The following is a 14,477-nucleotide window of genomic DNA, read 5'->3' as shown; positions in this document are numbered from 1 at the left end:
GCCAACCAGTAGGAGCATCCGGGGCTCTTGTTACCCTGGCAAAAGGCTCCTTGACAATGCGTGTTCGAGAGCCTGTCTCTCGCTAACTACAACACGCAGAAAAATAACTTTTCTCGCAATACTCTGGGACTTAGTACGTGTCTAGAATAAACCAGAAATATAGAAGCATCGCAACCCCTTTAAGTCTATCGACAGCCTCTATCCAAAGCAGTCTAAATCACGACAATGCGCAGAAGACAGCACGTATAGCTTCCATTGTCAAGCCAAGCAGGTAACGCAGTGAGTCGCAATTTCCAAAAGCAATGTTAGTGAAAGCAATACTTACATCGTGCCGTTTGAACGATAGGAGGATGCTCCAAAGCAGGGACTACTAAAGAGCAGGAGAGAAAGAAAACTTCAAACTTCCTGCCACCACCAAAAGCTTTCTTAGCTTATACAGTGAACCCTCGTTATTATGACCGTGGTCGTTCCCGAGAATTTTGGTCATAATGCGGAATTGTCATATTAAAGGGGGGATTTGCAGAGGTTTCATTGCATTGTTCCCCAGGAGTTTGGTCGTAAAGCGCGTATGTCAGATTATCGGGGGTCATATTAACGAGGGTTCACTGTATCTGCTTGTTAATTAAATGTTACTTGCTTCAGCAAATACCGTATTTATTCGCATAATATATGCCACTATGGCGCTACATTTCTGGGTTAATACACGTTAAATATGCGAGTAAATACGGTATTATTGTCACACCAGCCACCGAGGAATCATGCAAATAATTATATTACGCAGTAACACACGTTACACCCGCAAGCACATTTCGTGTAATGCAGTGGTGATGAGAAAGGCAAACAGAATAGAAAGTAGGAAAACAAAAAAGGGTATCCTTACATTTCTTACCTTCACCGTTACGGTATTCGAGAGTGTCACAGTCACTGGGCTGCTTCTTGTTGCAGTCGTCCGAGCTTCTGCGAAAAAGCCCAAAAGGAGTCACGTTCTCTGGACGTGCGACGCACTTCTCAGACAGCGGGCAACGCGTAGCATTCACACGTTGCCTCGCGCGGAGGGTGAGGTGTTGGGGGAACCACTCACCGCTTTATGTAGAGGATGACCATGACGATAAATATGATGACCAAAAGAACCCCAGCCACAGTTGCCCCCGCAATTATTCGCACTTGGACCTTGTCTTCATCGCCTACGAGGGCTGCAAGAGTGGAATTGAAAGATTTTAAAAATGTCCCGAGAGTCCAAGAAGTGTGTGATGCGTAGAGGGGAAAGCACGCTATTCAGAACTACTACTTGTCTAAATTCGTACGTATGTCCAACACTTGGTATTGATGCTCGACTGGCCTTTTAAAAAATACCTTACATCAAAATGGGAGTTCATGCATGGAGCTATGCATCTTTGATTTGCATAGACGTCTCTCGGAAGAAAATGAAAGCAAACTGTGCATATGTATGTTCAGACTCGACATCAGTGACGCCTTTGCAGTTATTGTGGTCTGGTATCCCACTAAAACGATTTCAGGTACTTGAAATTCAATCAATTAAATCAGGATTTAATTGCTTACTTTTTCATTATTAATTTTTACTTATTATTTAATTATTATTCCTTTTATATTATTTTATTATATATTTATTATTATTATTTATTCTTACTTATTTAATTTGCCTTCCTTCAAAATAGGAGTTCATGCATGGAGCTATGCATCTTTCATTTGCATAGACGTCTCTCAGAAGAAAATGAAAGAAAATTAAAGCAAACTGTGCATATGTATGTTCGGACTCGACATCAGTGACGCCTTTGCAGTCATTGTGGTCTAGTATCCCACTACAACGGTTTTAGCTACTTGAAATTCAATCAATTAAATTAGGATTTAAATTAGCAAGGATTCAGCAGTGCGATCCTTACCAGGACTGTGTGTGTACTGCCCAGTAGTGAGGAAGACAGGATCGCTGTACTCTCCGAATCCTCGCGTGGTCTTGACGCGCACTTGGAAGCCGTACTCTGTCCGGGGCCGCAGTCCGACGATGGTGAGCTGCACTTTTACGGACTGAAGCAGCGTCTCGTTCTTGGCCCACTTTCGTGGGAAGTAGCGCACTTCATAGCGCTCGATTTCGGGGAACGGATCGCGGGGTGCATCCCATGCCAGCAGGACCTCCGTGCTCCTGATGGATTTGACACGGACGTTGGAGATCACCGATTGCACTGGAGTGGAAAGCACTTAAATTATAGGACTTGCAGAGAAGGAACAGAATGCGCACTTCTAGCCTTGCACTTTACTGGCATATGGGTACAATGGGGTACATGGGGTGAATATACAATTCCAGTGGTTAAAAAAGAAAGGGAGTATGGTGTAAGGAAGTTCAGAGGGACTCTAAACTTCTTAAAGAAGCACTGAAGTTCAAAAGTTTCTCGTCCCAGAATGATACATTTTATCTCGTCTATATATATATATATATATATATATTAGTCTAGGTTAAAGAGGTTGATATATCAGACGGTTGGTATATCAGAACTCTAAGAAGGCTAGTGAACATTTCTGCAACACCATTAGTCAGCAATGCCTGTAAATATCTTTTCCATATAATCGCTGCACAGACAGCATCAGAGGTAATTATTATTATTATTCGTTTTTAAAATAAAACATCAAGCAGTTATAACGCACCTCACTGGCATTACCATTGCATTCTCCTACAGCTAACGAACGTGATGACGTATTGAGCAAGAAACTTATAGTTGTTTCGAAAGAAGCGAGCTTTCGATAGTAAATAGATCAATAATGGAACAACATAAACCAATCAATCAAGCACGATAATTTCATAACACTGCAAAACAACATCAGAACGCAAAAGCGTGGATCAAAGGAACGGCACCCACCGAAAGCATCCGTTTTCAGGGTGATGTCTGCGTGGTGTCCCTTGTCGAAGCCAGATACACCATTCTCGGCATAGACCTGAAATCGGTAAGTGGTGACGGGCCGCAGACCACCGACGGTGACGCTCGTCTCGTTGAACCCCTGACGCGATGGCGAGAAGGTGGCGCCGGGTCCGCACATGTCGCACACCACCCTGTATGTCGTGTCCTCCCTCCCACCCTGATTGGACGGTGGGTGCCACGTCAGGGTCACCGACGACTGGTCGACGCAGCTCACCGACAGGTTCTGCGGAGCTCTGGGTGGTTCTGTGAATGAGACAGAGACTTTCTAGCAACTTCCAGTTCCACAGCTGTATTTCATTAACATCAAAGAGGACCCCATTCGTGGATATTATTCATTGGATATTTTAGTCTGTCTGTGTTCGAGAAGCAATTAGAAATTTCTTTAGTGGTAGCCTGGTTCGTCAGGCTTACCAGGCAGGCAAACATGGTGTCAGTTTGTCACGTAACCCGCGTTTCTGATTGCTTGATTAGACAGAATGGACTTGGATTAGACAGACATTTTGCGAGACACGGCCAATTCCGCGAAAAGCTAGGGATTCTAGCGGCAACGACACCGTACCCTGTCCGGTCAAACCACAGTGTCCCGTATAATGAGAGAACGAAACGAAAACAAATAAAAATAAGGCCGCTTTCAAGCGCCGCAAAACTACCGCGGCACGCGCATAAAACGAGACCGAGCAGTCGCGCTCGCGCGCGCGCGTGCGACGCGAGGCCATCCAGGAAGCATCGTGCTGCTTGCAACAAAGAAAGAAAGAAAGTGAATGACGGTAAATGTACTCACGTGTACAAGGCATCGATTTGGGATCACTCGGGTTCCGGAAATAGCGCTCTTTGCAATGGCACTCAGTCGATCCTGGTTCGGGTGCGACGCTGAACGCGGGACAGCGCATGCACGGCCCGTCTCCCGATGCAGCCTTGAAGGTGCCCGGTGGACATTCTATAAAAAAAAGATAGAATAAATAGAAACGTTCAACTTTCTTGCGTCTTTACTGCCTCGTGACAACGCGCTACACGTTCGAGAGATACGAATAGAAACGAAGCAAAACGAAACTGGGACGTCCCTAACGCGTAATACCGAAGCCAGGGGGCAGAAAGGTCGATGACATGAAGCGTCTCCGCAATAACACAGAGTTAGAAAGCGAAAAAACGAAACTGCGTTTTCTTTTTTTTTCCCCTTCACGATATGCAACACGCGCAGCAAGACAAGCAACGCTTTCCGAAACAAACAGCGCTGATCCAGAGCCAGCCAAAACGCGAAACGGGTACTCCGGTAGCTTTTCGTTGCGCTCAGCTGACACCAGAAATGCAAGAAAAAATGCAAAAGCAAAATGATATAAAAAAAAAAAGGAGAAAGGTCCAATTCCGAAAGGCTCGCAAATCCTCGCGGGACGTCGCCCGAGAAAGGTATATACGGAAATGTAAATGCGTTCGCCCTGAGAAAAGGATATCTCGGCGAAACAGCATGGCTCCCTATAATGACCTTTTTTCCCTCTAGACGAAAAAGAGAGAGAGAGAGAGAGAGAGAGAGAGAGAGAGAGAAAGAATAGGAGCAGGTTCATTTCTGACCACGACGTCTGCGCTCTATCTATACAGGCCGCGGAAAAAATGCGTGTGTGTGTGTGTATTACTTTCGTTGAGCATAAATATATGGGGAAAAAAGGGCATCGTAGAGGCAACTCTCCCGATATTGCGGTTTACTCGGGGGATCGCGGGTCCTGGGCCTACTTCATGGCGAACTGTGTCGGCATTTTGCTTCGAGGAAAAATCGAACGAAAAGTACCCATACAAAGATCCTTCAACGGGCAAAACGCTCCCCCTCAATGTGTGCTTTCCCTTTCCCCCTTTTAATGCTGCCGTGCCCTTTTCAGCGCCATGTCGTCTTTATCTTAACGGTTGTGGGACACAACGACAATAGCCCTTTTAAAAAGCGAGAATTCTTAGAAGACAATACTTCGCAGCCAGCATTCCCACCGAAGCTATTAGACAAACGTCTTCTTCAAAAAAGAAAAGAAAAAGAGAAATAGGAAAAGAAAGAAAGAAAGGGAAGAGAAGATACTAACGAAAAGAAACGTTGCCACGATACTGCATGTACAGAGCGAACAGAGAGGAATGCTACGCGGCAATTAAGTTTCAAAGAGTATCTCATCGCAAAACGAGAGAAAGTCGTTCGTTATACAAGATCGTTCGTGATACAAGAAAATCCGGCATAATTAATGCCTTAATTTCGTTTGGACCATCGAGAAGGGAACAATGTTGGGAACAATCTCGCGCTAATTCATCATAAGTCTGATGGGGCGGGTTATTAAGGACGAAAAGTCGGTGCGCATCCGTTTAGCACGCGCACAATGGAATACGACATGGAAAAAGATTCGGTTCTCGCCAGGGGGCTCTGCGGCTCTGGCTTTGGGACGTTCCTTCCTCGCAACTTTATTGCTGATTACGGCGAAAGCAACGCTTCATATGGCTTCGGCCTGCGTTCGCAAATTTGAGAATAGTTCGAGGGCTATCTGTCAAGGCGGCACTGTTTTTCATTTTCTTTCGTTATTGACGATTTCAAAAATAATAAGACAAATCGGCGGTTTATTTCAACCTGAAGCTGGATCACATTTCACAATGGATTCCTATGTCGATGTGCACTAAATGACCTTCGAGCGCTACAGTGTAAACGCTATAATTCAGATACCCGTAAGCGTAGTTAAAACCATAGTTCAGCCACTCTAAGATAAAAAAGGAATAAATCGAGGAGTACTTACAGTTTCGGGTCCTCTAGCTTGCAATTACTCCCCTTTTTACTCCCCTGACATTGAAATTTACTGCGCAACACTGAAAATAATCTGCATGCCTCTTGCACCCAAAATGACTGAAATTACTCCCTTTTTATCCGAGCGCTGTACAAAGGACATTGACATCGTTCTATCCGGTATCGCTCTTTCGCCTTGACATCGTTGTATGCGGACTCTGTCCTCGCTTATAACACTAAGAGTGCGACACTCTCCAAGAATGGTACACGCTGCCATATTTCCCTCAAGGAAAATGAGAAGTACAACAATCGTAGCTGTGTACTTACCAAGACACGCGCCGCCGATGTTCCGATAGCCAGGCAGACAGGCGCAGCCACCGGAGAGCATAGTCCAGTTCCCGTCCCCTTTACAGAGCATCCGCGGTGGCGAGTCTGTCACTCTGGCGTTGGCAACGCACTGCCCTTCGGTCGCCACAATGGCGGTCACTTCGCTCGCCGTCGGTGTTTCCGGAAAATGTGCTAGCGACGTCGTCACGTTGGGACATACAATGTAGTACACCTGCCAGGACACATATAGATATCAGCTTTAGAACCGTGCATGTGGGATGGGCTCTTCAATATAACGTCGGTCCATAAGCACTATTGTTGATAGCGTGGACAAGACCTGGGTCTGTGATAGGTCGTGATCCCTGAGGGAGTTCGCCGAATAGTTACTAACACCAACCATACCCAAGGTCCGCTGTGACGTATACTCTACAGTGTCGACAGTGTCAACGGTATTCTCGCTCTGCCCTTAGGAGTCCCTAGAACATAAGTGCGCCTTCAAGGGTTCCTCTCTTTTCATTCTCGAAGCCCTAATGTCTTCCTGGAAACACTTCAGAATGGCACGCTGGATCTCAATGTCTTCCGCACTATGCGGAACTATTTTATGCCAGCCAATCATTAACACAAAAAACTAAGAAAAGGGCCCGCGTAGTTTAAACAGTTCTCTGTTCACCCAATCGCTGGTGATTACGTCGTAGAGGCTACAGTATAGACCGTAGGCGTCTAATGTAGAGACTACATTATGTAATTGACTATACGTCACTACATTCGAGCGATCAGGCTCTGTTGAGCTAGGTGGCGATGGCCTCCCCAACAACACCGGATATCCTCTGGATGTACGAATAATGATCTAACGGATTCGTATACGTCCGAGGGATATCTAAGGGATATCCATCGGACGTACGAATTTGTTAGGACATTATTCGTACATCCAGAGGATATTCGGTGTTGTTGGAGCTTAGCCACGCCACGCAAATGTTTCCACCATCCGCGACTACATAAGTGCTTTTACTCAAAATAAATATCACCCTTATTCTCAGTTGTCTCGCGACGTAAACCTCCATTATTATTAGTAGTAGTAACTAAATCTCACCTTGACAGCGATGAGGGACATACAAGCCCCTTGGTCTCGAAAAGCAAAGTAGATCCCTTTCTTGGTGACCGGGACGGAACGCACTTCCGTGTTGATGATCACTTCCGCCGTGGACGTGAAGCGTCCTTCGTCCGCCGCTATCCTGTCGACGGGACGGTACGACTCCGGCTCCCAAGGCGGCGGGTCGCGCGTCGCGGCGTCGAATTCGTAATAGAGGAGCGAAAAGGTTTCCTTGCACGAGAGCGCCATGCCGGGGAAGAGACTGCAGTCGCGCATACTGAACATAAGCTCGATGTAGATGCGGTGAGCGGGTCCTCGTTCGATGAACGGCGTCCATAGCCAGTTGTTGACGTTGTTGTAGGCGACGTCGCAGACGACGTACGATCGCCAGTTGAAGCCCTTCTCGAAGTTCGTGAAGCTTTCTTCCACCCACTGGAACAGGAATGGGACATGGGGTTACTAACTGACAGATTGAGTTCGCAACTTCGCCCTCTGTCTAAGAGATAAAAAAATTGCTAGATTACAGTTCTTTTTCGTCTTGTTGGGAGGAAATACTAAGATAGATAGATATTTATTTATTTGTGCCCGTGGACGACGCCAGACTTAATAATAATAATAATAATAATAAATATACTAATAATACTAAGCTTGACGAGCACAAATACGTGTCTTACCATTCGACAAAAATTCACACGTAACTCACATCCCAATTTTTTTCCTTTATCACATCACCGTCACAAAGAAACAAACATTCCAGGCAATGCCTTCTTGGCCTTGAGGGTATATAAATAAATAGATAAATATTACAGCCACAAATTATCGAAACGATTGCTTTAAGTATTCTTACTTTGTACGAGTTACTAAATAATGGAATGACAATACCGGACAATATTGTCACGTCCAGAACGGTATCTCCTCTTTTGTTTCGAACCTCCAATCGTATTTGTGTAATCTGTGAATGCCCATTTTAGCCAAGCGTAATATGTTTATTTTGATGTCGTGTGTTTCTTTTTGTTTCGTAAGCTGATGCACGTTGTCTCTAAATGTATCCACTCCTACAATGACGTCCAGAGGACGTTAGTATAGTGTCTGTAAATAAGTGACGGCAAAATTGCTCTAAACCCTAAGACAAAAAGGAGTATATACTTCGAGAGATTAGAACCCTGCCAGTGCATAGGGCACCGATTGGGTTGCAAGGTACGGACGCGTTCGGTGTATTATCGGCTGCACATTGCAATGTGTGCGCGGTACACAATAACGATAGCCCTTACTGCTAATAGTGAGTTTTAGTATACCGTTGATAAAGTTATCGTCTCTATCGTAACCAATCGCACTCGTGCGGGACTCAGAATCTTATCCACTGATTGGTTCCGGTTGATACGGTGAGACGCGAGCCACGTTATCAACGGTCTGCTAAAACTCTCTATTCACGCTCTCGTGCTTATCAACGCTGGGAAGATAAGTGCTGTAAGGCGCCATGACTGCGAAACCCGGAAACGGAAATGACGCAACACAGCCCGGCAGCCATACCTCCGCGTCATCTTAAAAGAAGCCAAATAAAAGACAGTGCAGAGGCAAAGAGAGCCTCCCCATCAGAGTGTGCCACCAGCTTTGTTTCGCTATGGTTGTGCAGCATCTTGAGCCTGGCGAAAGGTGCTCTGTTTCTATATATCGAACGCGTAGAAACGAAGAAGAGAGAAAGAAGACGAGAGTGAAGCGAGAAAAAAATAAAAGAACGGCGTAGCCGAAGGGCGAAGCGAAGCATCTTCGCTACGGCCATTTGTTCCCGACTTCCAACGGCAAAACCCGTCAGACGGGAAATGCTGCAAAAGAAAGCAAGCCTCTCCGCTGGCTATATACCTCTCGACGCAACAAGCAGTCGGCTCCAGATCGGTATACTGGCTATAAAGGCAGAAATACTGGCACTATTAAATATTGCATCGGGCTGGAATATCGGATACGCGTTGATATGCAGCCCAAAAATTTTTGACTTCCGATGTATTAGGAAATATGTGCGTCAGATGTCGGGTATATAAAAGGAAATGCTGGAATGTGGGCAGAGCGCAGAGTTCGCTAAAACGTTGCCCCAATAATACGAACTCGATGAGGCGGCTAAAAGTAATGAGACCCGCGGAAAAAGCACAGCATCTTCACCGCAGATGCGCCTGAGATCAGACATCAAAATGCTCTTCGAATCAACATTTTACAGCGAAAAAGATGTACGTTGATTCTGTCTCTTTAACACGACGTCACAGAACAGTCACCAAAAGAACTGGGTGAGCTGATTTCGAAATATCGCACGACGTTGCAACAACACGCTTCTGCTCGTGCCCCAAAATGGCTACCCCTTCCGTATTTTTTTTTTCGTCCGTTATTGTTGCTTCCACTCCCTCTCCCGATTTCCCGCAGATTTAATTTTCGACCGAGATTGGATCACTTTTTCTTTCCACGTCCACGTCAGCACGTGCTCTTTTAAACATCCCCAGCAGAACGCTTACGAGAAAAAGTTTCAATCAAGATTACTTACACTTTCTTGTTTGTATTTACTCCTCGGAGAAAACGAGTTGTTCGTGTAAGCGGAGCAACCTGATGAAAATCGATCTCTCGCTGTTTTTCTATTTTCTCGTTTTTTCTTTCTTTCTTTTTTTTCTTCTCCACTTGGTATACAATATTGTATGCCTTCAGGATGTGAAGGCCAGCCTCCGGAGTCGTTAAATTATTCGTTCGCTAAATTTCTTGCAAGAATCCGAATACGGTTATGGATAAACTGTCTCGAGGGCTGGAAAAAAAAAAAAAAGCGGGCTGATGTTTCGAAAATTTTAACGTGTGTAATTTTCTTCTTCTCGTTAATCGAATTTTGTACGAAGCGAAGTTGTTTTCGAAAGTGTTACGGAGAGTGCGGGTGCCGATCTCTCGCGCAAATAAAATAAAATAAAATAAAGAAAACGAAAGCTGACCATGACCTCCAAAGTTTGTTCTGCGCTCGGAGTATATGTAATTAATTTCATTTTCTTGCCGTGGTACATGTAATATCTTTCAGGTATAACGAGGAAAAGATACACACAGAACTGTTTTTTTTTTTTTTTTGCCTTGCCTTATACTGAAAGCCAAGAAATTGAAATATTGAAAGTGACCATTGCTTTCGCCAAGTCTAGCGCCGGTTTGAAACATCGTCACGGTAGTGAACCAAGAGAGGTGTTTAACGCTGTCGCACTGCATATAGTACTCATTTATTCCAGTGACTTGTTTTGTTGTCATTTGTTTCCAACGTGGTACACAGCGTGGTTGCCACCGTCTCGCCATCATTTTTGTGCAGTTTCGATTTCCCCTCGGCACCAACTACACCGCGGTGGTGGCGCTACCCTTCTGCTTCCGGTGCGCGAACGTTTCCAGTTCCGATTGACCACCGACCCCCGGTCCCACTTCCGGCTGAGTCCAATTGCTTGCAGTTCCAACGATCGCAGACGAAGCCTTTTCGTGCGAAAGGGTCGACGCACAAGTCACAACATGTCAGCGTCCCTAATGGCTACGAGTTGTTGACAGAATCCGAAGGGGCTTCCGCTTTGGAAATGGCTTCTTTCGTATTGAATTCAAGTGACGTCTGCCAGACAGCACCGCCTGTTAGGATATGTCGTCTGCTAAAAAGTGCCTCCTGCTAGGATATGTCATCTGCTAAAAAATGCCGCCTGCTAGGATATGTCGTCTGCTAAAACATGCTGCCTGGTAGGATATGTCGTCTGCTAAAAGATGGCGCCTGGAGGATATGTCGTCTGCTAAAAGATGCCGCCTGGTAGGATATGTCGTCTGCTAAAAGATGCCGCCTGCTAGGATATGTCGTCTGCTAAAAGATGCCGCCGGCTAGGATATGTCGTCTGCTAAAACATACCGCCGGCTAGGATATGTCGTCTGCTAAAAGATACCGCCTGCTAGGATATGTCGTCTGCTAAAAAATACGGTCTGTTAGGAAAGGTCGTCTGCAAGAAAAGGCGTATCGTTCGACCGCAGTGCGAATGAAACCACAGCCCCGCAAAACGTCGCCTTTCAGTGAATGCCCCTGCTATCTCCCTCTGTCGCGGCCGTTTAATTCCTTTCCGATGTTCGTCTGCGGGAGAAAAAATGTCGTTTTCCGCTTCTTTATGGGCACCACCGCACGAATTACTGTAATTAACATTTCCGGGCGCGTTATCTGCTCAGATAAGAAACCAGCATGCCAATTTTTCCCGCTGTTCTCCTTTTTATTTTTCACCGTGCCGCGTTCATCGCACGTTAGTGCGCGGACATTTTTCGTCCACTCGATAGTGTATCGCAAATCGTCTGCGTCCAATTTCGCTCATGGTGGCCAGGCTTCAGGCGTTGGTAAGCCTTTCAAAAACCAAGAGGGGAAATGAATGAAAAAAAAAAAAAAGAAAGAGACAAAATAAATACGCTAGTTTCGAGCTTATAGTTACTTGAGTATTCATGGAAGGAATACCTGGAAGCGTATGCAAAGTACTCCTTACACATGTACGTACTGCATTCCAGTGGCACGCGTCAATCCTCACTAAGTGAGGCGTTTAAAATAGACAAACAGCTGGCATGAGAGAAACCCGATATAGAGCACTTCGAATGAAATATCCGCCACCCTCAGGCTAAAGGTTTCCAGACACTCCTTCGATGTTACTCCGACAGCTATATGCACACGCGGATGTAATCGGTAGCAACGAAATACATACCGTGCCCCAAATACGGTGTTCTTTATATTAAACGCGGAGTTGTGGTTGTGTTTATTCGTGCCGCTTCCGGACAAGCTGCCGCATATCTCTGTTCATACTTAACGCACGCTGTACACCTTAATTCGAGAAGAATCCGGAAAGCGATACATGAGTTGACCTGCAACTTACGCGGCACTCAATCAGAAAAAAAGATATTTAAAAAAAAGCTATTCGAGGGTTCTCCGTAAGCACTCATTAGAAAATATTGCATGCTCCGAAACTCTTCACAACCAACCACGCTTTCCTAGAGTTGAACCAAGTCACGGGCCCCGGAATGTCGAAAGGAAATCCAAGAACAAACGGGCCTTCTCTCTCTCTCTCTCTTTCCCTCTCCTTTTTTTTGTTCCTTACGAAACTCCTTATTTCATCTATCTCGATTCCCTTTCTTCCTCGAACCGTCCCAGAAGTTCCGCAGGCGACCACAGGCGGCGCTGCTTGTCGAAGTTGCCACATGACTGGAAACCTTAACGAACCAATCAGAAGAGCGGAAGCGTGCTTTCCCGCCATTTATTCTTTCTCCTTTCCCCTCACTCTCCTCGTGTGTGTTGATCGTGCCCTCTGTATCAAAGTATATACATACAGGCGCACAGACACACTACACTCTCGATACCGGTCGCACGTCAGAAGACGACTCAAGATGAAGAGGAAGAAGATAACATGTAATTGGATGGAGGTGGGAAGTAAAGAGGATAAGGGAGAAATCGCATCTCCGACAGCGGGAAGAAAATGCCAGGATATAAAATGGCAAGCCGCAACTTCGGAGGTGTTCAAAGATGCGTGCAGCTCCCAGCGCAGATGCGAATAAAAACGTACACACAAAAAAATGAGAAAAAGTATATTCAGGAACCGCGACGTATAACGCTCCGTAGGATGATAGATCAAAGTGAATGAAACAAAGTTGACAACGTATATTTATTTACTTTAAAGGGAAGAATTACGTCACGGGTGGTCTTTTGACAACGTGAAATTGTGTTCGATCGCACATGTACACTTAGAATATGCGGAGGGTGTGAAACCCAATTTATTTGGCGCGGCCGCAAGAAAGTGTGTTGCGTTTCATTTTGTGCTGGTGTCGTTCGTCGAGTTGCCAGATTGGCTTCGAAGTTTTGACGAATTCGCTTGTTGTTACTTGGAATGTTTAATAGTAAATATGATCTCACTGGCATGAACAGTCAAGATGTAATGTGCTCTGCAAATGTTGCGAAATACTTTGTACTAAGAGTTTAGTTTTACAATATCCCCGACCATTACTCTCATAATAATGTGTAAACTAGTTCTAATCAAAGAAAAAAAAATACAGCTGACAATGGTAACATAGAAACTCAGAAAAAAATACGATTCTTAAGAAGAGGAAGAACGCAATAAACTAGAAGGTCGAAAGCAACTGCCACATTTCTTGCCGCAGCCGATCATTACTGCACATCGACCAAGTAGAAACAGAAGAAAACAAAAACAGCATCAGAAAACGGACTGCCGTTGTTGTGCAATAGTATCTAATTTCGCAAAATTAAAAACGCACCACGCACGCAGTAATAAAAGAAAAACAAAAAAAAAATGCAACACCTCACTATCAAAACAGCCAGCGAGCACGGTGCAGCTGCTTCCCCCCCCCCCCCCCCAAACAAGCCCATCCAAAACCTTCCTTTCCTCTCTTCCTTACCCGAGGTTTGTTAGCTTTTTAACAGCCTACCATCCCTTCTCACGGCCCTACGATTAGAGAGAGCATTCTTGCCGTATACGACGAAGCAAAAACGAAGAAGACGGCAGGGAAGCGAAAGCTCTCTTCGTGCGGGCTCAGCACATAAAACAAAAGCAGAAGGTGCTTTTTGATTAATCCTGCCGACGACAGGTGATCCCATACAGGAGACGTTTACATTGGCTGGCTGGCTTCATCATAATGGTGCGGCTTATTACGGCAATTAAGCTACGGGAAAGCATCGGGTCGCCTTCTCATCTGGCTTTTACACACAGACATACACACACACACGTATATATATATACGGCGTGTGTGTTTGTTTAAAGTTAGGCGTTATGGCACTCGTTACGAATATATGTACGCCGTGAGGTTGGATAGGGGGCAGAATTAGAGGGAGAAATGAATATATGCTATTATTATCGGGAGTTGTGCGTCGCAAACACGACAGATGTCTCTCGTGTGGGTTCTGGTTTTTCGTTTAACGATGTGCGGAAAAGTGGATGTTTGTTTTGGATTTCCGTTAAGTACATGCGGAGTGTGGAGATTACAGGATACCATAGGGGGGATGTGGCTGGAAATGAGTATAGGTTGCTTTGTGTTGTGTGCGAGGAAACGGGCGGGTAAAAGTTTTGTGTTGGGTGATGGGACGAATCATAAGCGAGCGGTAAGAACGGTACAGTAATCCATATTTGCGTGCTCCCTTTGATTCTGGCGTAAGCCTTCCTTATTTAGCTTCTTTTACACCGATGCTAAGAGAGCTCGACTTGCGTGCCGTGTACAGGGCCCACAGCACTACACCGCGCCTTCCGTATTAAATCCCACACTCTTAAAAATGAACTTCACCGCATAGCACGCGCCTAGCCAACCATAATCTCGAATGATATCGTTATCTGCCCTGATTTGTTGAAAACGGTAGGCGTACGCCTTTTTTGTGACAATTATG

The 14,477-nt window shown here is 45.3% G+C and overlaps 1 protein-coding gene across 7 annotated transcripts in view; it reads right to left on the bottom strand.

Moving 5' to 3' along the window:
• The window catches only part of LOC135369888 (ephrin type-B receptor 2-like), a 159,886-nt gene that overhangs the window by 6,225 nt on the left and 139,184 nt on the right, over positions 1 to 14,477 (bottom strand). The window contains exons 4-11 of one of the 7 annotated variants that reach the window (XM_064603464.1): positions 7,088 to 7,519; positions 5,998 to 6,229; positions 3,712 to 3,867; positions 2,871 to 3,173; positions 1,902 to 2,198; positions 1,082 to 1,193; positions 881 to 954; positions 326 to 370 (exon numbers count right to left, since the gene is read on the bottom strand). In XM_064603464.1, the coding sequence (XP_064459534.1) occupies positions 326 to 370; positions 881 to 954; positions 1,082 to 1,193; positions 1,902 to 2,198; positions 2,871 to 3,173; positions 3,712 to 3,867; positions 5,998 to 6,229; positions 7,088 to 7,519 (1,651 nt within the window). Of the gene's footprint in view, positions 1 to 325; positions 371 to 880; positions 958 to 1,081; positions 1,194 to 1,901; positions 2,199 to 2,870; positions 3,174 to 3,711; positions 3,868 to 5,997; positions 6,230 to 7,087; positions 7,520 to 14,477 lie in introns of all 7 variants that reach the window. The other 6 variants (XM_064603467.1, XM_064603463.1, XM_064603465.1 and 3 more) reach the window with 6 other exon arrangements.

This window comes from Ornithodoros turicata, chromosome 10, assembly GCF_037126465.1.
Source record: "Ornithodoros turicata isolate Travis chromosome 10, ASM3712646v1, whole genome shotgun sequence".
Taxonomy (NCBI): domain Eukaryota; kingdom Metazoa; phylum Arthropoda; class Arachnida; order Ixodida; family Argasidae; genus Ornithodoros; species Ornithodoros turicata.
The sequence above is the reverse complement of the archived record's forward strand: the minus strand, read 5'-3'. Positions and strand labels throughout refer to the sequence as shown.